This window comes from Petaurus breviceps, unplaced genomic scaffold, assembly GCF_028583685.1.
Source record: "Petaurus breviceps papuanus isolate PSGF00001 unplaced genomic scaffold, PetGlider_PUasm1.0 90779, whole genome shotgun sequence".
NCBI classification, from domain to species: Eukaryota; Metazoa; Chordata; class Mammalia; order Diprotodontia; family Petauridae; genus Petaurus; species Petaurus breviceps.
The window spans coordinates 12,085,457-12,107,468 of NW_027187344.1; the positions used below are offsets into that span (position 1 = coordinate 12,085,457).

Below are 22,012 nucleotides of genomic sequence, written 5' to 3' on the forward strand. Positions count from 1 at the left end.
TAACAATTTTAACAACATTCTTTATTTATACAAACCTTCCCCCAAATGTAGAATAAAATGAGATTCTTCCCTCATTTATCAACAAACTTGTCCCTGTAATCCATTAATGAGTAAATATAACAGACTACATATGTTCAGCGGTCATACTCCATAGACCAAAAAAAATTAAGGCTGACTAGGTGGTGAAGTTGGCAAGAACCTTTACTCTCAATTCTCAAGGTAGTTCTTAACAGGGGGCCTGAATGTGGTCACTGTGGGAGCCCCCTTTAGCTGAACAGTTTTATGGGTTTTTTTTGCCATGGGGACAAAGTTCTTCTAGGAGCTTCCAACTTTCAAAAATAACCACTTAACTTGAAAACAAAGTACTTGGGAATGAATGGAAGGGGAGCCTAACAAAAGATGAAGGCCCCATGGAAACCACTTTAGAAAGGTGTTTTACTAGAATTATATTCCTAAACATTATTATATTTACTTAACAGTTATTCTATCAAGTTGTCTTTAAAAGACAAGAGTCAATACTCTGGGACTGGAAGAAAACCTTACATTTCTTAAATTAAGTTGGCCACAAGTTAGCAAAGCAAAGAACAGTCTGGAGACAGTGACTTGCGTAGTACCTAGAGGCAATAAATTTTGGAGTTTGTCATTTGTTAAATAAAAAAGACAAGCACTAAAATGATGAGACACCTGTGAGGTTCACTACAAAACCAAAAATAAAAGGACTACGTATACAAAAAAGTCTGTTTCAAACTTTGGTTCAGTAGACAGGGGAAGGGGGAGTGAAGTCTGAGGTGAAATACCTACTTTACATTAGACCCAACACTCCACTAATAGAGTGAAGTGCCAACTTCAAAACATATACAAAGTGCTAAGTAGGGTGTGGCAAATAGGGACCAAGCTCCAAACTCAGCAAGAGACTAGGTGAAGGGAAGACTCAGGAAGAGATTACAAACCAAAGAAAGCAGAACCTTGCTGAAAGTGACTTTTAAAGGGATGAGAGTTGCATTCTTTACCCCAGACTTTTTGGTTGTCCCCCAAATCCAGAGTGCCTCGACTACTCTTTCAATGAGCTATAACTCAATTTATCACAGGCTACTCATGCTCAGAGTTCAGACCTCTCCAATTTTAAGCTGTCTCTACAGCCCCTAAATAATAGATAGTATGAAATTTGGGTCATAAAACAGAAGTGAAATATATGAATTTTCTACATTTTTTCCCATAAAAATTTGATTAAATGGAAGTTCATAACCTACCTTGTCAAAAGGTCACAATTTATGGATTATATAAAATGAAATCGGAAAGATCTCATTCAGAAAAACTCTGGTTTGGGAATTGTTCAAGAAGTATTCTCAGGTCCTCATATATAAGCATTCTTAGCAAATGGAGGAAAAGGCCATGGAATTCTGTCAAACTGATAGAGACAACAGTGTTGAACTCCAAGTAAGCTCAATTGTCAACTTCTTCATCATTCTGCTCTTCCTCTTCCATTCTTTCATCATCCTCATCATTATCTTCTTCCCTGCTTTTGTCTTGCTCCTCAGAATCTATTCTTTTGTCTTTATCCTTCTTTTTCTGTTCTGAAGCTTCCTTCTTACCTTTCTGTTCACGCCTATATGCTACAAAATAGAAGAAAGCTACCATAAGGCAAGCTAAATGAACAGAACCAAATGATCTCATTCTGACAGCTTATTTCATTTCAAAAGTAAAGAGGCTATGGGATCAGAGACAGGTTCAAATGAAGACACATTCAATACTCAATACTACATTCAGTCCATCTGGTTAAATCACATGACCATCACTTTATGAAGGAGTTATGTCAACCAGCCCAACAAAATGCAGGAATTGTTACCATCTAGTGCTTCTTTCAAAGGGGAAATGAATCGTTGAAATTCCATCTCTTCCATTGCTGATAGCACATCACCAGCATTTAGAGTCTTCCGTTTTCCTTTCATTGCAAAGTTGTTTGCACTTAGGAAAAAAAAAAGAGAGATGAATTATCTTAGCCAACTTCTATTTTAAGACATTTAAAGACAATTAACGTGGAATGTATACGCAAATCTGATTGCCTGACCAAGCCCACATCTAGGGAGAATACCTGTACCCTCAAATTTTAACCTGTAATTATAACTCACAATTACTCTAGTCTGGTAAAGGAAGGAAATAAAGTGTGAAAGATACCAGGTACAGCAGTCTGAAGCCATGTGGAGCTTTAAGGGCTACCTACTTCAAAGAGGATGTTGTAGGGAGCATATCATAAATGTTTGCTCTTATTATTACTGATCATCTTTTCAACTCCTTATTTTACTAATAAAAAAATATAAACTGAAGCCTAAAGAGAAGCTGACCTTTGAGATCAGACTAGTGGTTCTTCCCTAAATCAATTTAGAGGGTCCATGAGGTCAACACTATTTTCACAATACTACAACACTTAAATTTCTAATACAGTAAACTTGAGAGCTATATTCTGCTCCTACGGAGGACTGGGGGTGGCAGCATGGCATAGCGGAAGGAGGAACAGAGCTGGGTTCAAGTCCAAATTCTGTTAATTGGTTTGGGAATCTTTTCATCACTAAGAATGAGGAAGCTGTACTTGATTATCTCCAAGCTCAAGTTAACCAACATTTAAGTGAAATGTCTAAGACTGAGCTAGGTGCTTGAGAGGTTGTCACTGGACCTATTATGATTTCATTGGTACAGGGTACTCTAAGTTGAGGAAAACTTCCTCTAGAAAGAAAGTCCACCCCTTCTCTGAAACTTGTTTTAGAGAGCTGTCTAGGGCACTGGGAGAGATTAAGTGACTTGTCAAGAGTCACACTGCTAAGTTAAGGGTCAGAAGCTGGATCTGACCCCAGATCTTCCTGGTTTCCGGTCCTCTCCCCGTGTATAAGCCAAGCAGCTTTTGGGGATACAAAATCCAACAGAAAACTGTCCCAGGGCTCAGAGCTTACGTTTCTATAGTGGAAATATTAAATGCGAACAAATACATCAATTACAAAAAGCAAACTGATAAGGGGTAACTAGGGAAAGCTTCTTGGAGGAGGTGGCGAGTCTTGAGGAGAGCTGAGGATTTAGAGGAGGTGCACTGCGGGCACCAGGGTACGGGGGCTGCGGGCAGGAGAGGTCCGGCAGCCCCGGGTAAGGAAGGGCAAGCAGCCCCGCTGGGCTCTGACGAGCGACCCGCCCGGGGATCTCCTGGGCCCCGAGCCTCTCACCAGGACGTGGCGTACAGCACGAACACGCTGGCAGCCCGAGAGATGGCACTCCGGGCCTCTTTGGATATGTTGACGCCGTCGGGGAGCTGCAAGAGGAGACGGCACCGGGTTTAGTGGGGGGCGCCCCGGCTCCGGCTCCAGCCCCGGCCCCGGCCCCGGCCCCGGCCCGATTCCGCTCACCGCCTCCTTGATGATCCTGGTGATGACGGCGTTGGGAAGGTTCAGGTCCTCTGGCCGTTCCGCCATGGCCACCTCGCTCCTCGTCTCCCCCGGGAGAGCCGCAACAACGCCGCTGCCGCCGGCCTCCGAGACAGGGCGGTAGTTGCGCCCCGGACCTACGCCGGCCGCGGTTCTCACCCAGGGAGCCGCTCGGGCGTCCGTACTTCCCGCCCCCGACCGCGTGTCCTGCCTGGGCTTCCGTTCGTACACCCACCTCCCCGCCCCAGCGCGTTCCACGCTCTCGGGGAGCGCAGCCGGCCTCGTGCGCTCACGCCTCGCGACTTCCCCCGATGGATTTCGGCCAATCCAAGGCCCGCTTGGCCCGGCCGGGAAACCTAAAAGCCCCGCCCTTCCCGGTGGTCCCCCAGGGTGCAGCGCGCGGTTGCCTAGAGACTCCTTTAATCCTCAGTGTCGCGCAGACGTAGTGTAGTCTGAGTTAACATGTATGTCTCAGTCGGGCGGGGGCAGGGATCCCCTCTGAGACGCGCTGCCGCGTGCCCCCTTGCGGGGCGTCCTCCACGTCTCCCCGCCAACCTTCGCTCTTGGCGGTGCTCGCTGACCCTAGGGTGTTGCTTCATCCTGACCCTCAAGTCCCGATTCCCGGTCTCTGCCTTCGTGACCTGCCCCGACCTGCCTCCCCGCGGTTCTGTTCCTCCCTATGCCGCGCGTGATCCTTACCGCGCTCTGCTCACTCCCCCCGCAGCCCTGTCCCAGCCCTGTGCCATCCCCCCTCTCCTGTGCCCTGCCCGCGCCCCGTGCTCCTTTGAAGCCTGCCCTGAACTCCCTCATCCTCTCCTCTGCTTTCATCCCCACCCCTCCATAGCACCCCATGCCCCTCATGCCCTGCACTTCTTACTCCAGTCTGTCTTCTGTGCGTTTCACTGTGACCTGTCCCACTGGCCTTTTCGGGACCATACCTGTGATTTCATTGGTGTAGGGAGCTCCCGGTGAGGAACCTCCTCTCCCAGTGCAGAACTGTGATTTCTGCCCTGCAGCCTCCGTGTGTTGGAGGCAGGATTTGAATCCTGGTGGTAGTGACTCTTAAGCCTCCTTTCTATTTGTTCCTTGCCCTTCTTTGCTGCTCTCCTTTTCTCTGATCTTCCCAAAATTCTTGAATCCGTTTTATCTTTGTTTGACTTCCAGATTTTGCTCCTTTCTTATAAGAATCTCAGGACGAGGCTTCTGCTTTCTTTGGCTTCAGAAACTTTCCATTGGAGACATTTACTTTTTTAGATGTTTTGAGTAATACACAGTTATTAGTAGCACCCACTTTTATTTATTAGATAGTATACTAACAAACTCATGTTGTGAGGAAAAATAAAATAATACATATTTTATTCAACATACATGTATGTTGAAAAATAGAACACCATATAAATGCAAAATAATGATATATTAGGATTTAGAATCAGAAGGGAATTTATAGATCACCCTTTGACCCCTTCATTTTACATGTGAGGAAAGGAGGTGGAAAGAGGAGAAATTATTTGTCCAAGGTCACAGAATTAATAAATAGCAGAATCTTTCAAACTTTGAGTCTTCTGACTCAAAATCAGTGTGCTTTTCACTACACCTTGCTTATTTGCTACTGTATCAGTATTGTATTAGTTTAGTGGCTGTTTACAGTAGGGAGTTGACACTTCTCTTTAATTTCCACTAAAGTTTTCTAAATTATCAACCCCTTTGGTCTCCATTCTAATGCATCTTTTTTGAGGTGGCAGGTATTCACTATCAAATCAAGATATATGCTACATGTTGCCATGCAGATATAACTATCGATACTGTAATATTCCCTAGTTTATTTAATTCTTGTTTCCCTAGATGGCTAATGATCTTGAGGTTGGTTTCTGTTATAAATCTGTGATAAGTACCAGCTTGCCAGATGTCAGTCAACTGGATGAGACCACCTGCCCACAACTTGTGTGCCAGCACCCACAATGTTGGGAAACAGTCCGAAGGCTTCAGAGGGGCCATCCTCGAATTCTTCAACCAATTTCCAGAGCTCCTAAGAAAAGTGAAGGTGAACTGACAAGGCCCTTTCATATTTGTCCTAAGACTCATATACTTGGTATGTTTGACTCCTTTATGACTGGTTTTTATTCTGCTCTGCATTTCTAGATGAACTGCCAACTCTAAAGGTAATAGACATATCTTTACCTGATTCTTCCATTTTGGCCAAGAGAATCACTGATTCAGTCCCACTCTTCAAGCATCCTTCTTCTTTGACTGGAGACTCTAAATTTGATTCGGATTTACCATGCAGGTGAATCATCATCAAAACACCAGAAACCATGTATCCAGGTGGTTATTTTTTAGAGCTATGCCCCAGAATTTGATATGCTAGGTTAAGGAACAATTGCCTTGTCACAGTGGGCCTGCCATGGGAAGAAAGAGTTATTTCTCACTATTGAAATAAAGTGGTGAGTTGATATTGAGACAAGGGAAAGAAATATTCCCTTTTCGGGTTCCAGTAGAAATGCTTAACTGAAGTGTATCTGGACAATTGCTGCAAATAGATTAAGAATTTTCAAGATGTTAATTTCTTGGATTAATCATGTTATGCTTGAAACTATATTGTAAGCTCTGGGAGACAGGTAGTTTTTGCTTTCTTGTTTGTATCTTAGTAACTGGCACATAGTTAAGTAGGTGCACAATAAATACTTGAAAGTAGATCTCTTTGGAGTCAAAGTACAGGTGTGTTGGGCCCTTTAATATACTTTATAGTGATTAGTTTTTCCTGTACAGTGGTGCCTGGTGGATAGGGTAACATTGAGGAAAGGATAAGGGCAGTTTCAGGTTCTCTAAGACTTGAGCTTTGGAGAAAAGAATGGGACACTGCTTCTCCCACTGTGTGAAGGTAGACATGTGGTTAGCATTCATTCACACTTTTCTCTTGGACTGAAGCTATAGTGCAGAGTTGACAGGGAAATGCTACATTAAGCCAATCTTGTCAGTTCAACTATATTAATGTATGTCTTATCTATCCCTTGCTTTCCATTTCTGTAGCTGCTATATTAGTTCAGCCCTACAGGGTACCAACTCATGCCTAGACTGTGGCAATAACTTTTTTTTTTTTGTGAGTTAATCCCTTTTCTTCCTTCCTTCCTTCCTTCCTTCCTTCCTTCCTTCCTTCCTTCCCTCCCTCTCTCCTTCCTTCCTTCCTTCCTTCCTTCCTTCCTTCCTTCCTTCCTTCCTTCCTTCCTTCCTTCCTTTCCTTCCTTCCTTCCCTCCCTCTCTCCCTCCTTCCTTCCTCCCTTCCTTCGTTCCCTCCTTCCTTCGTTCCCTCCTTCCTTCCCTCTTTCCTTCCTTCCTTCCTTCCTTCCTTCCTTCCTTCCTTCCTTCCTTCCTTCCTTCCTTCCTTCCTTCCTTCCTTCCTTCCTTTTTTCCTTCCTTTCTTTTTTTGCTTTTTGGAAGAGGGAAGGCAGGGCAATTGGGGTTAAGTGATTTGCCCAAGGTCACATGACTAGTTTTGTGTTAAGTTTCTGAGGCTGGATTTGAATTCAGGTCCTCCTGACTCCAGGGCCGGTGCTCTATTCATTGCACCACCTAGCAGCCCCTGGCAATAACTTCTTAACTGGTCTCTGCCTCTTTTTTGTAGTCCATCTTGTACACCTAGATCAGATTGATTTTCTTAAAACACTAATTAGCTTGTCTTCCCCCCAACTCAAAAATATTCACAGCCTTTTTATTGCTTATAGAATAAAACCAAGACTTAGGTTTGTTATTCCAGGCTCTTCCCTCCATCTACATTTTATCTTCCACTCTTTTCCTGCCTGAACCTTATCCTTTAACTCAGCTAGTCTACCTATTGTTCTCTGATCACTCAATTCTGATTTTCACCTTGGTGCCTTCAATTATAATGTTTATACCACTTGGCATGTCCTTCTAGACTTCTCATCTTGTTTCCTATCCTTTTTAACAGCTACAATTAAAAATTATATTTATTTATTGCTTTGAGACTTACAAAGCCCTTTATGTCAAACCTATGAGGGAGGTATTTTAAATATTCCACACCCACACCTGTCTGTTGATCACATTGCATTTCTTTGTCACTGGATTAGGAAGCAGAGATTAAAAAGGGAAACAGTGAGGTTTTATGTAGAAGTGTTACTGCTATAAGCACGAGGAAGGGTTCTTCCAAGATCTTCCTTTATCTAGCCTTTATCTTCCTCACTTTCTTTAATAACTTTTATGTCTCTGTTTCAGTTTGGAAGAACCACATTTATTAGGGCTCAGATCTCTGAGAGGTTTTCGTGATCAGGGTTTTTACCAGAAGCCTCAAAAACCTGCCAAAGTAAGTCACAAAGAAAAATAATCCACAGATGTAGTATATATAGTATGTCCCTCCAGCTGAGCTGCATAGCACGGAATAAAATGTGTTGCCTTTATTTAACATCCTATATTCTTGTGTGGGTTGCTAGGTGGCGCCATAGTGCATAGAGTGTTGGACCAGAAGTCAGGAAAACTCATTTTCCTGAGTTCAAATTTGTATACTTAACTAGCTGTGGGATCCAGGGCAAGTCGCTTAACCCTGTTTGCCTCAGTTTCCTCATCTGTGAAATGAGCTGGAGAAAGAAATGGCAAATTACTCCAGTATCTTTGCCAAGAAAACTCCAAATGGGTTCATGAAGAGTTAATTATGACTGAAACAACTGAACAACATTTGTGGGTAATGTCTCTTGTTTTATGACGAGAGAAAGCCCTAACCCCTGAAGTATACAGAATCAATTTGGGGAGATCATTGATAAGAAGACCTATATATATAGAAATTGTTAAATTATTGTTAAATAAGTCCCAGGGCAGTTGCCATGTGCTGATAGAGGACTTGATGGTTTGGGAGCAAGAAAATGGAAATGCCTCTCCAATTGTATAGTCAAACAAAAGGACTTATAGCTTCTTTAGGATAGTATCCAATAGGATACTATAGTACATATATATGTGTGTATACATATGTATGTATACACACATATATACCCATACATGCACACACATATACGTGCATTAGACACACACATACACACACACAACATAGGGGCATATGGTGAAGTGAAATAGGGTGTCAGATCCCAGGAGTGGTGGACAGGCTACAAAGAGAACATAGAAAGGTACATCGCATTTGCTTTCCTAATTGTCTGCCCAGCTCTAGAGCTGTCTCAATCCCTGCTCCTGGGAAGGATGGGCACTATAATTGGTGTTCATGGAAGGGAGCAGATAATCTTGTCCACAGAAACTGACTCAGATGTGTAAGTATGTTGAACAAAACAGTATTTGGTGTTAGACACTGTAAGGGAGAAGTATTATTCACTTAATGGACCATGAGATTTAGACCTCATTTTAAATCCTGGATCCATCACTTAATTTGGATGTAACCTATATCGAGTTATGTAACCTCAGTTTTCTAATCTATAAAAATGATAATGCTTTGTCTACATCATAGATTTGTTGTGAGGTTCTAATCAGATATATATACACACACACACACACATACATACATATGCATATGTTATAAGGTTCTAATGAATATATATTTATTTATGATATGTGCATATATACATATATGTTGCTCTATAAACCATAAAACACTTTATAAATGTCAGCTGCTCCCTAACTTACTCCTGCGCCATTTGGATACATATTTGCAGCTGAGTACCTGGGCCTTATAAGACCAGAGGGCAAATTGCTCATATCTTTTCTTTTTTTTGTTATAGCTCCCAGTGCTGAATTTGAATGCAACACATCTTCCAAAATGTTTGGATGGTAGGAATTTGGTTATGGTATGGATCCCAAATAAACAAGTGATACCTAAGAAACCTGACCAGAAACATAGGACAGAGTAAGCACTGTTCCTAGCCTTGGGATTCCTTAGATCTTATACTTGTATGAAACTCTTAGAGAATTTCTACCTCTAGATTTCTCTCTGGTTAAGATTTTTTTAGAACAGAAATTAGAATTGCCCTCTCCCTTTCCCCTTCCCCCCCACACTTGTCAGGAATAATCAAAGCTCTACTTCCTTTAGGCATATCCTTTCTTAGGCTTTTCACCTCAACCCTAAAACCTAATTGTACTTGCATAGAACAACTCCTGAATAGTACTTTTGTACCATACAAAGTGTGCAAGAGTTCCATGTAGCAGAGAGTAAAAGGACTTGTTGACCTCCACACCTGAAACAGGAAAATGATAACTCTGGTGTCTGTTGGGGATCTCAAGCTCTGATCAAGCTAAACAGTGAAGAAGTGACCCAACAGACCAGACCCTGTTACTTTGACACATACTTTTACTTAGCAGCTTTTTTGAAGACCTTAGTATTGAATTCAGCTCACTTGGATAGCTGATGTGAGAGAAAGAAATTGACACCATTCTCAACTAGCATTATGGAGGAGGCCTCATCATTTTCTGACTAATCATTGTTTCTTGTATTGAAGGTGTCTGGGAGTGGGTAGTAGAGAAGTCCCTGGACAGCTTCTAATTCATAGGCCTCTTCATGCTTTCATTTACTTAGTCTGAGCCCAGATAAAAAATCGTTTGTACCCTTGAAGATCAGCAAAATTACGCCATGCCAGGAGTGGAGCAGCAAGAGAGCAGCTCAGAAGGTTGTAAACTCTTTGTTTAGTCTCACTGATCAAAGTGTTGATGCTTTTGCTCTATTAGTTCAGATTTTTTTTTTCCTGCCAGTTTTCCTCAGCTCCTAGTTAAGGAAAGCATCCAGGAGACATCCTCTAGTTGTAGTCTCCAAACTTCTCTCCATTCCAAAAGTCTCTTCCCTTATGTACTTACGTTTATCCATTTGGGTAGAAAAGCTTTCTTGATAGATCTTTCTAGAGGAGACACCCTTAACTGAGTGCCAGGGGAGATGACATAGGGTTAGCTGGCTACCAGAGTGGTATCAGGGACCTTTTGAAAGGCAAATGGGACAAGAACGATGTTGTATGGGAAGTGAGAAGTTGTGCAAAATAAAGAAGGAATTGTGCTTGGAAGGAAGTAAGGGACAAGTTAGGATTAGTGTTATAAAGCTAGTATGTTGATTGGAAGAAGTATGAACCCTAGGTGATAGGAAAATGAGGTTGTTTTCACTATTTGTTTCTCTTCAAGAAAAAGAAATCAACAGAAGTCCCTACTGGTGGGCAGCCCTGTTCTACCCAGTTGAAGCATCGATGGCTAAGGGTGCCTCCACCATCTCCAGTCACCCCACTTTCATATCTGGAATCCTTGTCTTCCTGGGGCTGCACATTCCCCAAGCGTTCATTAATGAGGTGAGCATTCCTTAGAGCATAGCATGGTGTAATGATGCACTTGCAGTCAAGACTTGGGTTTGAATCCTCCTTCTGACAGTTATTAGCGGTTTGACCATAGGATCACAGCCTCTGTCTGGCCTTTGTTTTTTCTCTGTAAAATGAGCATAACAATTGCACCTACCTCATGTGATTATTGGCAGAATTGAATGAGATAATGTATGTAAAGCACTTTGCAAGCCCTAAAGCATGACATAAATGTTGAGTTATTCTCCTCTTCCTCTTTCCTCTTCCCTCCCACTCCTTCTTACCTTCCTCTTCTTCCTTCCTTCCTCCTCCCCCAACCCATCTTCCTTCTTTTCTCCTCCTCCTCCTTCCTCTTCTCTGTTAAGACCAAAAGATGAACCTACTTCTTTCTGAGTCAAGAAGGATAAATATAATGCACATCCCCTCCTAATCTGTTTCTACTTTTGCCTTAGGTTCTCAACTGGGCACAGATGGGCAGTTGTATCTCTAGATAAGTATCTCTAGATGGTTTTGCAGACAGAGCACTAATTTGTGCAGACCTCTTTCATGGTCTAGATAGGGAAATTTCACTGACCCTTTAGCCATTTTCGACCCCTTATTCATATTCTTTCAGAATAGAACTACTGTTTACTCTCTGTTATCTGTTTTCCCCTTAGTCCTTTGTCTGATGAAGAGAAAACAATTTCAAGAATGGACCAACTGGACAGAATAAGTGAAGAGACCCTTTTCCAGAAGGGGCATCTATTTACATCATCTAAGACCAAGATGATTCTGGCTGTGCACAGAATAAGCCTTCAGGTAAGAGCAAAGACTGCCAACCTTATTGTCAGGGCTGGTCTTGGGAGCTATCTACTTGGGGGAGTGCTAACAGAGGAGGACGGCTATATGCTTTTTAAACAGGCTGTAAGTGTTTGTTGATGATCTGCAGTGTTCAGAGTCCTTGTAAGGTGTTTGTCCTGAAGAAGCTTGGAATCCAGTTTTGTAGACAAAACACGCACATAAAATGACTTAGAAGTTTAGGAGTCATGCTCTTGGTTGCATGTCATGTGCCTTGTATATAACTTGAGAGCAGATAGCAGTTTTTCTTGTCATTGTAGCATGGAAAATCTATAATGTTGTAGCTGCCCTCATTCTCTGACATTAGAATTTTAATAGAATTTTCCTTTTTTTTTTGCCTGAAGTTTTTCAAGTGTTCATTGTTACACAGTTTCCTGCCTTTCTTACAGCATTTAACACTTACTACTACTAAAGATTTAGACTCTTTGAGCTCAAAGAGACTTTATAGATTACATATCACAAATTCTTCATTTAAAGGGAAGGGAACTACAGCCCAGAGAGAAGTTATTTGGTTAGAGGCACACAGCTAGTTAGTGCCTTAACTTAGACTAGAGCCATAACTCCCAGCCCAGCTCTTTTGTGTTGTACCATTCTGACTAGCAAGGGGGCATCTTACTCCTGAGACTGGGAAGCTCCTTAAGTTCTCTTACTCATGGCAGTGAGTGGGACCTGTTCTGTCTGGAGTAGCCTAGTTACTAATAGCAGGGAATGTATCCTGAACACTTGTTTAGCCAGGGTCATTAAGAAAACTCAAGGAGTATGTGGGAGATGGCCCTCACCTAAGCTGCTATAATTTTAGGCTATGCACTTTCAGTCCAAGGCACCAATAGTAACTAAGGACTTCTGAGAGGGGGTAAGAGGAATGACCTGTAAGGTGAGTGATATTTAAATGTCACTGATCTCAGATAAGGAAAAGGTATAACTAGCACCCTTTCCCCTCCTCCAAAGTTTAACTTCTCCATGGTGGAATGATATAGAAGAAGAAGGAAAAGTGAATCAACAAAATTCTAGGTGGGAGTCTTGAGAAAAGCAACTAAAAAGTTCTTACTCTATGATTGTATTCCTTCACAGTAGGGACAATGTCTTGTATTTCTTCTGCATATTTTCTGCCACTCTTCCATAATAACACCAGTAGTACAGTGCAGTGCACAGTTCTCCTCTGAGGTCTCATACTGGTGAGGAGGTGACTCTGGGTTCTAGAATCTAGTCAAATTCTGGCAGGTACTACCAGGCTAGAAAGGTTTTGGCTTTGGGCTATATGACAGCTGGATGTCTTTTTTACTGAGGACCAATATGGTTGGTCCTGGTGAAGTTTGGAGAGGCTTACTCATCATCAGATTGGACATTTCCCTAAAACTTGTTTCCTATGGCACAGCAGGATTAAATTCTGTGTTTGTACAGGGGAGCACCATATGGTATTGAAGTATGGGTCCTAGAGCCTCAGTACATGTTTCTTTTCATTTCCTTTTTTTTTTTAATTTTGGAGGGGGGAATGCAAGGCATTTGGGGTTAAGTGATTTGCCCAAGGTCACACAGCTAGTAAGTGTGTCAAGTGTCTGAGGCCAGATTTGAACTCCAGGCCAGATCCTGAGTCCAGGGCTGTGCTCTATTCATTGTACTACCTAGCTGCCCCTCAGTACATGTTTCTTAAAGGAAATGATTTGGGAAGAGGATGTAAGGATTGAATTATAAGTATAAGGTATAAGGATTGAAGCCAAAATTCTCATTCAAATTGGAGCTTTTCTTACGTTTCTTCAGAGTCCAGTATTGAGATATCCAGCAAATATAACAGAATTACATTCCAGAGTGGTCAAAACAACTCCAAGACTGAAGAGAAAAGGTAGAGCTAGAGGGGCTGCCCTCAGATGTAGGGATGGGTCACTTTGGCCCTGCAGAATTGTCCGGAGTCACTTCCCATACATTGTCCTGGTCCCTGTCCTGTAGTATAGATGGGGGGAGGGGGGCTGGGCAGGGAAGGTTAATAGTCTTCCATGAATAGTCATGATGAGTTTTGAATAGGACTCCCTGCTACCCTCTATCAGGCTGCCATCTTGGTTATGTTCTGCACTGAGGGGAGGGAAGCCCAGGGGCAAAATGGGGGCTTAGGGATGAAACAAAAGCTGACAGAAGAAGAGTAGTTTGACTTTCTTCTCTTTAGGTGTCAAGATGCCAGAGCAGAAAATTGACAAAGCTGAGAGAAAGCCAAGCCCTCCAAAGAGCGAGATACAACAGACTTCAGAGAAGGTGAGTGCCAGGGAAGGTGTCCTAGGGACAAGGATGGTTCCTAGGTGTCTCTACCAAGCTTCTGTCCTTGTTCCAGACAGCCAGAGTATCAAGTGAAGGTGGATATTCTTAAGTACTCAGGATATTGAATCATGGAGTGAGCACAGCATGATAAGATGCTCCAGTCTCTAAGCGTCTCCTGTCATCTTAGATGCTGAGTTGATTTGAGAAGTCATTTTAGTATCCAGGAGTCTTTTAGGTTTCTTTTCTCTCTCATTTTCATATCACATACAGACACACAATCACACACATTATCGACTCATTGAATCATATGGATTTCAGGAGCTCAAAGAGGAATCAAAGAAAAGCAGGGAGCTTTTGGACTTAAATCATGTTTCCATCAATGGCAACTTCCTGCCTCAAAAAGACAGTAAGTGGCTGGTTGGGATGAGACTGTAAGTGGCAGAGGGTGGGGTACTAGCATGGGGCCTCCCTCCTGCAGGTGGAATTTCCCTGAACCCTGTGCGCTGCCCTTCCTTTCCTGCCCCTCTCCTGCTTATGGGGATTTAGGAAAAGACAAAAAGTGCCAGTGGAGGCTTGATCTTTCTTTCAGGTACTGTGTCAGCCATTATGGATAAGACACAGCTGCCGGAGCTTGAAGCTCAGAAAGTGGAGCCAGAGGAAACTACTGAGGGCCCCATGGCTGTTGAAGAAAAGAAGTTGAAGGAGGAACCTCCAGAGCTCTTACAGATGCCTCAGGCTTCTCCTGAGCAAGAGGAGGTGCCACCTGCCCCACCATCTAGCCGAGAGTGAGACTAGGATATTGAAGATGTCAGTCATGCTTGTCAGCTCCATCCAAAGGAGTAGCCAGACCTCTTGGGATCACATTGACTCCTCCACTTTCCTGTGGGGAAAGGAGTTAGTTTCTCTTTTCTCTGGAGCCCTTATGCGGTCCTGTGCTGTGACTACTTACCTTCTTTTCCTTCCACTTGTTTCTGGTAGGTGGCCGAATGTTAAGAAAAGGACAGGGAATTGAGAATAGGCTTCTCTAAGCCTAGGAAGGTTGTGTAAATCAAATCTGGATTGTTGTTCTCCAGTGGTTCTGACTTAAATGATTAAAATAGCCATCTTTTGGTCAGAAGATTCACGTGTCCTGGTGGTGGAGCAGTTTGGCGTGGGAGTGGGAGACAAATAGGAGTATAAGTAAAATGTTTCCTGTAGAAATACCATTTTATTTCTTTTTTTCTCTTCCACATAAATCCTTCGGAGTTGAGTAAAGTCACTCCTGCTTTCCTTGTTGGAGATTTAGAATGTTTCACAAGTAGGGAGCACAGAGTGGGGATTTGATTTTTGAGCTTGTCCACCAGGGTAACTTCCCCACTAATCTTCTGGACATGCTCCCTAGTGGGAGTGGGATCATTGTCAAGTAATACTAAAGGTCCCTATTTCTTGATACTAGATAGTATCATGATAGAATAGAAAGAGCATTGAACTAGAGTTGGGAAGACAGGAGTTCAAATCTTACTTTTGACACTAGCTGTGTGATTGTGGGCAAGTCATTTATTTAACCTGTCTGAGCCTTATTTTTTTATTCTGTAAAATGGGGATAATAACACAGGTAGTAGCTACTTCACAGGATTATTGTGAGGCCCAGATGAGATGGTATGTATAAAGCACTTTGCAAGCTTCAGAAGGGCAATTAAGACAAATGGTATTAGTGATAATGATTGAAAGAACTCTAGTTTCTGGTATGCTTGAACTTACAGGAAAAAATTGAGTTTCAAATTGAGTTTCGGGGGAATGTTAGAGACTCTACTATAACATTCAGGATGAATTTTGTTTCAAAGCTGGAGGGTGGAGAAGATGCACTTCCCTGTATTCTTCTCCAAAAGCATGAAGTCAGAGTTTGAGAGATCATCTAGGCTCTCTGCTCCTTGACCCCTTATCTGTGAGATGATCTATCAGGCCCATAGAGGTTGATGGCACAGCTAGGGACCCTAAGATCCTAGTTATAGCTTTTGGGACTCCACTTTCTAGGTTGCAGATGAGAAGACTGATCCTCAGAGGAGGGGCTTGTTCAGAGTTACACAGGTAGTAAGTGGCTGAGCCAGTAATTGAACTCATGGCCTGTCCTCCAAGTTCAGTGCCCTTTCTGCTGTACCACAGGGCCCAGGTCTGCCTGACTATCTATGCCAGCGGTATTTCTACTCAGTGATGTTTTTATCTCAGCTTGGCTTCCTTCCAACTGGGCTGCTCTTCTTATCCCATCTCTACTTATGAGTGGCCTTCCCTGCCATTAACTGGTATATGTCCTAATTGGAATGATAATTCTTCAGCCTAAAACAAATAGGAAATAGGAAGTTACTTCTATGGCTTCTTTTCTCCCTGCCTGCACTTGTCACTACATTCCAAAGCCATACCAAAAGGATTTTTCATTATTTGTGCCACTTTTCAACTCTATTAAAGAATCAACTGCATTTAATTGAATATTCATGGATTGGGAAAATGAAGTTCTATGTGGGCAATTTTCCTGATATACTCCCAAGGCTGCCCTTCTGGTACTGGAACTTAGGTGATTTAGGAGGACAGGAGGAGGAGGATTTACTGAAGACCTCAGCATGCCCCTCCCCCAACCTTCTGGATGGGGAATATGCCCCCAGTGTTCTGAGAAAAGGGACAAGGTAACTGTCACTAACTGCCGTGTCCTCACCACAAAGAGTTAAGAACCAGCGAGACAAGTAGGCTGCCTTAGGACCAGGAAAATAAAGCCTTAAAGACCAGGATTACAAGAGGTCTGTCAAATGGTCTCAGCTCTCTCTAAGTACTCAAGTAGCCAAGAAGCTTGGGTGACTCAGTGTGATTGTAGTCACTATCTACCTGAACCCCAGTCCCCTGTATGACTTTTGCTGCTCAAGGATATCTGCAACGAATCGATTACTTTGTTTGAACTCTAGTTTACTGACCTTGTTTCCCAGTATTGGAAATCTAATTGGTCCTACAGTATAGATGAAGATTGGGAATGTGTCCAGACATTCTTCACCTCATCTTTAGTTTTGAGGTAGCATTAACATTTGAAGTAGGGTTTGATCAGTGGAGAGTCCTGTGGGAAGGGTGTCTGCACTTAAATTTGTTTCTCTTGGGAGTTGCCTTGTTCTTAGTGGAAAAAAAGCTTGTGTTTCAAAAATCAGATGATTTGGCTAAATGATTCTGAAGTTGTTCCAGCCCAACCTGTGCTAAAATACTTTATGACTTTGTGATGGAACTAATTGAGGCGTGCAAGGCTCTATGAAGTCACAAAGAATCTGGGAAAGAATCGACAGGAAGTTTTCACTTTCAGGCACCAGACCTTGTTCAGTTTGTTTTCAGGGGATGAACACACAGGTCCTAGAAAGCCCTACGGAATCAACCCTTCAGTCTTGGTAAGGTCAGGGAAAAAGTTGTAAAGATTTTGTGAACGGTTCTGACGAACATGGTCCCCCATCAGTAGCTTTTTCTTTTTGGGCGGGGGGCTAAGAGGGAGGCAGAGACCAACAGGTCAAGCTGCTCAGTAACCACTAGATGGTGATCCTGCACTACTGAAAGGAAGTCTCTCATAGGGTCAGATCTCTTTGAGATCTCTAGTTACTTCTAGAAACTCAATTCAAGAATTAGAATCCTGTAACTAGAAGGGACTTTAGCTATCACCTAATTATCTGTTCAATCATTTGTTCAACACGTTTATTAAACAAATATTTATTTAGCTCCTGCTCAGCTTTGTGGGGAATACACAAATATGAAAAGTTTAGTCCCTGCCCTATAGAAGCTTATATTAGAAAATGAATACAACTAGCTAAAATAATAAAAGGCTCCACATGGCAAATGTCACAGCCAAAGTGCTGTGGGAGTTAAGGTATAGGTGAGGTCATTGGAGTGATAGGGAATGCTTCATGGAAGAGGTGGGATTAAAGTTGGGTAGTTCAGATGATAATAAGAGGGATTGGGGGTGGAGAAGACATTTAGTTGGAAGGAATAGCTCGAGCACAGAGTCAGGAAAGTACTGTGCCTTTGAGGGCTGGGAATATTTAATTTTCAAATCTCTAGACCCTATCTCTAGAATGTTTTGCACATAACTGATGCTTAATAAAGGTTTGTTGAATTGATTTGAATCGTAGAATGGTGAATAATTGCTTTGCTTGAGTTTAGTGTTCTGATAGGGAATAATGCTGGAAAGGAAGGTTGGAGCAATGTTATTTAGGCTCCTTTAATTTCAGGCTAATGAGTTTGGAATTTATTGGAAGACAATGGGGAGCCACTAAAAGTTTTTGTATAGGGAGCGGGGAATGTAGTGGGAGTGTCAGGGAAGTAATACTTGAGCATTAATTAGGTGGAGGTATGAAGAATGGATAGGAGAAAATTGAGACCTCATCTAGCCATCAGTGAAATTTAGGAGGAATTTGAAAATCTAAGCATGTGGTAGTAAGAATTTTCATTAGGATGATAGTTAGTGCAGCTAGGATGTCTATGAGACACATTAATAGGAGGATGAATTTGGAGGATCTCATGATGAAAGGACAGGGCTAGAATAAGTAAACAGAATAAGACTGAGATCACAGGCTTTAAACTGTGCTTATGGAGGGGGGATGAACAGAAATAGGAAGAGGAAACAGCTTTTTGGGGATGATTTCAATTTTGACATATTGAGTTTGAGGTGTAAGTGGAACAATTAAGTGGAAAAGTCCAGCAGGTGGTTGTAAATTTGGGACTGGAGCTCAGGAGTAAAGTCAGGTCTAGGAATATAGATTTGGGACTCAGATAAACAATAATTGGATTTGGTAATTAGGAGATCACTGGTAAAGGAAGAGATGCAAATAAGATTTCAAGGAGTTAAAAATAAGTGGTGAGAAAATGGGAGTGGGGAGGTATAAGATCATTCTTCCAAATACAACTGCTCTAAGGTATTCAAGATTTCCAAAAGCATAGAATAAAATTTCCTGTGTGAACTAGGGTTAGTTTGGGATGCTCTTGTCTTTTCCCCATACCACCTCTGTTTTCTCCCAATACCTTTTATGCTGTTAATGACTCAAAATGGCCACCATCTGCACAGGAAGCATATTGAGAATCATGCTTGCCCTCTCATATCTATATTTAAGTTTGGTATCTAACAGAGTCGAGGGAAATACAGCTGAACAGCCCAACCCCTCTGATTCAGTACTTTGAGTTTATAGCAAGCATTCCCATATTGTTTTTCAGTAAGTGGAATCCACATTCTCACAGCAAAGTGCAAATGATAAATTGTTAATAGCTTCCCTGGAATTTGACTCTTGCAATTATCTCAAAACAGTTTAGACAAAATATTACAGTTTGTGCTAATGTGTACAGATCTCTAAGTGTTCTTTAGTTGCCTGATTCTCATCCTGGACTAGACATTATTTTAAGCAGAAAAACTTTTCCATAGTCAAACTCAGGTTAGAGACCAGGTAAATAGCATGCACACTGAACCCCCAGGAGAAAGTTTGGTTGGCCTTTTAGGGATGCTTGGATACTTTAATGGATCCTTGATTTTATTGGTGGGGCTGCTTCTTCCACTAGTACAAATTGCATTTTTCATGACTTTTCATCTTGTGTCATTTTTGTTCATGCCTTTCCATAAACATTCCATAGAGGAACACTAATCTGATGCTTTCCTCTAGATCTTTTAATTTTTTGTGAATAACAGTACAACAAATAAAGCTATCCATATATTGTTCCTCTTTCACTTAGCCCAATCCCTTTTCTATCTATATCCTTGAGTTATCTTTTATGCCACTCTACTTCTTATGTGCTATAATTGTTGGTAATACACTGAATCCTACTTATATTATGTGTCTTTCCATGGTCCTTTAGGATGCAGGCAATTTTGATTCTTCTGAGTGATATTGCATGTTTTGCATCTATATCAAACCAGGGAAAGGATATTGGTTTTTAAAAGGTGAAGGTGGGCTTTTGCAGTAGAGAGCAGCTTCAGATCATTGAAAGCACTTTGTAATTTCCCCACTGCAATCTAGTTTATTTTCTTCTTCCTATTCAGTTCTGGCTTACTGTCCATTTATAGTACCTGCACTGACTCAATGGGCTACCTATTTAGTTGTCATAATCTGGGCAATACATATGCTGCATATTTTCCTTTGTTAATTACTTAGGTGTATCTCTTTTGATGAGGTCATGACATATAAGGCCTGATTAAAGGAGTGGGGAAGAGAAGATTTAGGGGGACATATTGTCTTCAGATATTTGAAGTATGTGAAAAGGGAATTAGTTTCATTCTGCTTATGCTAGAGGGAAGAACTTAGAATAATGGGTAGAAGTTGCAGTGAAGAAGGTTGAGGCTAATAGAAATATCCAAAAATATAATTGGGTATCTCAGAAGGTGAGTTTCTTCAAGCAAAGGCCAGTTAATTATTTGTTGGGCGTATTGTAGAGGAGATTTGTGTTCAGATTTGGGTTGACCTAGATGACTTCTGAGAGTTCTTCCAACTAGTCTTCTGTAATTTTCCCTGTAAGTTTTGTCAAAGTGATCCTGTAGTGTTTTTGGTCTCCATGCAATCAGATCAGTGTCATTCATAAACTGAAATATCCAGAGCTCTTTACTGTCAGTGGCTCTTTACTGTCAGTGGGGAGTCTCCCTTCCATTTGGACTTTGAATAGGATACAGTGACACCCTCCATGATGCTGGCAAATGCCTTTGGCAAACATGTGTCCTCTTTTTTTTATACGTTGCTTGGTATGGCTACACAGAGGATTGGTAGGTTATCTTTATGGTTGTATCTATTATTTTATAACATTGGAGACAATTCATTGGAAAAAAAGCTTTTTTAAGGCTGTTGTTTTTCTGAGTCATGCCTTTTTGCAGCCAAAAAACAGTAGACACAATGGGATGTCCTGACCTCTTTGTGTCTCATTTTATGATTGTGAAGATATAGTCTGCTATAGAAGATCATTTCTGCTTTCCCTTCCCCTGCACTCCTTACATTTTCACCATAAAAATATGCACAGACCATTCTCATTGAGGATTTCAGAGAAATGAGAAAAGAAGGCATAGTAGCTTGTAGTTGATGTGTTCTTGGTCACCTTTTTTTTTGGGAGGGGTGCAATATTATCAGCTTTTCCAAGTATTTTGGAATCTATGATGTTTTGAAAATTGATCCTCAAAATCCCTTAAAATTGTGTCACCTTCTAGATGAAATTCTTGAATAGTTATTTGACTAGGTTCATCTGTGGAGTTCAACTTTCTTATATACTATGTATATATGTGTGTGTGTACACACATATATATATATACATGTATATATTTCCTTCCCACACAAAAGCTTCACTATACTGTTTCCCCATAGTATGGAGTTTACCTAGGGTTCACAAAATACATGCCAATATAGTACATATTTCGACATGTTCTACCAAGCTGAGAAAGGCTTAAAGTATGGTTCCAATAGCAGATTATAACTGGGCTGAGGATGAGTCCAAGTATGGCTAGACTTATTGGCAGAAGGTTGGCTCCTAGGTGATACATTTTTTAGTTGTTGTGACCCAGAAAAGACATAAAACATATAACAGTGCCTTCACAGCACAGCTCCCTTCTGTTTTGGCAGTGATGGTGGTAGAAGGACAGAAACAGAAGAAGGAGCAGAGGATTCCAAGAACACAGTTTTTAGACCACCTACAAACTTCTTTAGCCAATGGTACAGTAAATGAGATCTTTGTAGAGTAACCAATGAGTAAATACACTATTAGAGGAACTGACATTTGTAATATAAATGACACCAGAAGATAGAAAGCCCCACATAAAGTCTTCATTGCTTCAGTTCCCCAGAGAGTTCTAAAAAAATAGACATAGTGTCTTTGCTGGCTCTTAATCATGGGGTTTTGTTAGAACTGGAAGGTGACCATTAAGAGAAACTGAGGTCCAGAGAGAGGAAGTGACTTACCCAAGGTCTCCTTTGGTAGAGATGGTTTGGTCTTCGTTATTTCTGAGCAAAACCTCCCAAGTTTGAAAACCTATATTTCTACTTTATTTCCTACCCAGACTCAGCATGCTGATTTAGGTCATCAGGTCTTCTTGATGCTGTTTGGCATATTAAAGTTTCTCAGGTCCCTGTGGTTGATCTTTGCAGCAAGAAATAAATGCTTCAGTAAAGAATTACTTATCTACGGACACCTATGTTCCATACACCATTAAGACAAAATGAAAATATCTTATTAAAAGGCAAGTCTTTCATCTAAGAGGTTGAGTGAAATATTACTTAAAAATAATCC

The 22,012-nt window shown here is 41.6% G+C and overlaps 2 protein-coding genes across 2 annotated transcripts; one reads left to right on the forward strand and one right to left on the reverse strand.

The window, feature by feature from the left end:
* On the reverse strand, nucleotides 1–3,631 carry POLE3 (DNA polymerase epsilon 3, accessory subunit). Its single transcript, XM_069069590.1, has 4 exons — nucleotides 3,390–3,631; nucleotides 3,210–3,295; nucleotides 1,847–1,965; nucleotides 1–1,613 (listed from the first exon to the last, which is right to left on the reverse strand). The coding sequence occupies exons 1-4, from the start codon at nucleotides 3,453–3,455 to the stop codon at nucleotides 1,444–1,446; spliced, it is 441 nt and encodes a 146-aa protein (XP_068925691.1). The 5' UTR covers nucleotides 3,456–3,631; the 3' UTR covers nucleotides 1–1,443.
* A 168-nt stretch (nucleotides 3,632–3,799) lies between these two features.
* CUNH9orf43 (chromosome unknown C9orf43 homolog) lies at nucleotides 3,800–14,885 on the forward strand. The gene is made up of 12 exons (XM_069069589.1): nucleotides 3,800–4,031; nucleotides 5,250–5,448; nucleotides 5,547–5,691; nucleotides 7,635–7,722; nucleotides 9,137–9,261; nucleotides 9,928–10,018; nucleotides 10,518–10,678; nucleotides 11,341–11,482; nucleotides 13,280–13,361; nucleotides 13,680–13,765; nucleotides 14,087–14,174; nucleotides 14,358–14,885. Exons 1-12 carry the CDS (start codon nucleotides 3,870–3,872, stop codon nucleotides 14,555–14,557), a joined length of 1,569 nt encoding a protein of 522 aa, XP_068925690.1. The 5' UTR covers nucleotides 3,800–3,869; the 3' UTR covers nucleotides 14,558–14,885.
* The last annotated feature ends 7,127 nt before the right edge of the window (nucleotides 14,886–22,012 follow it).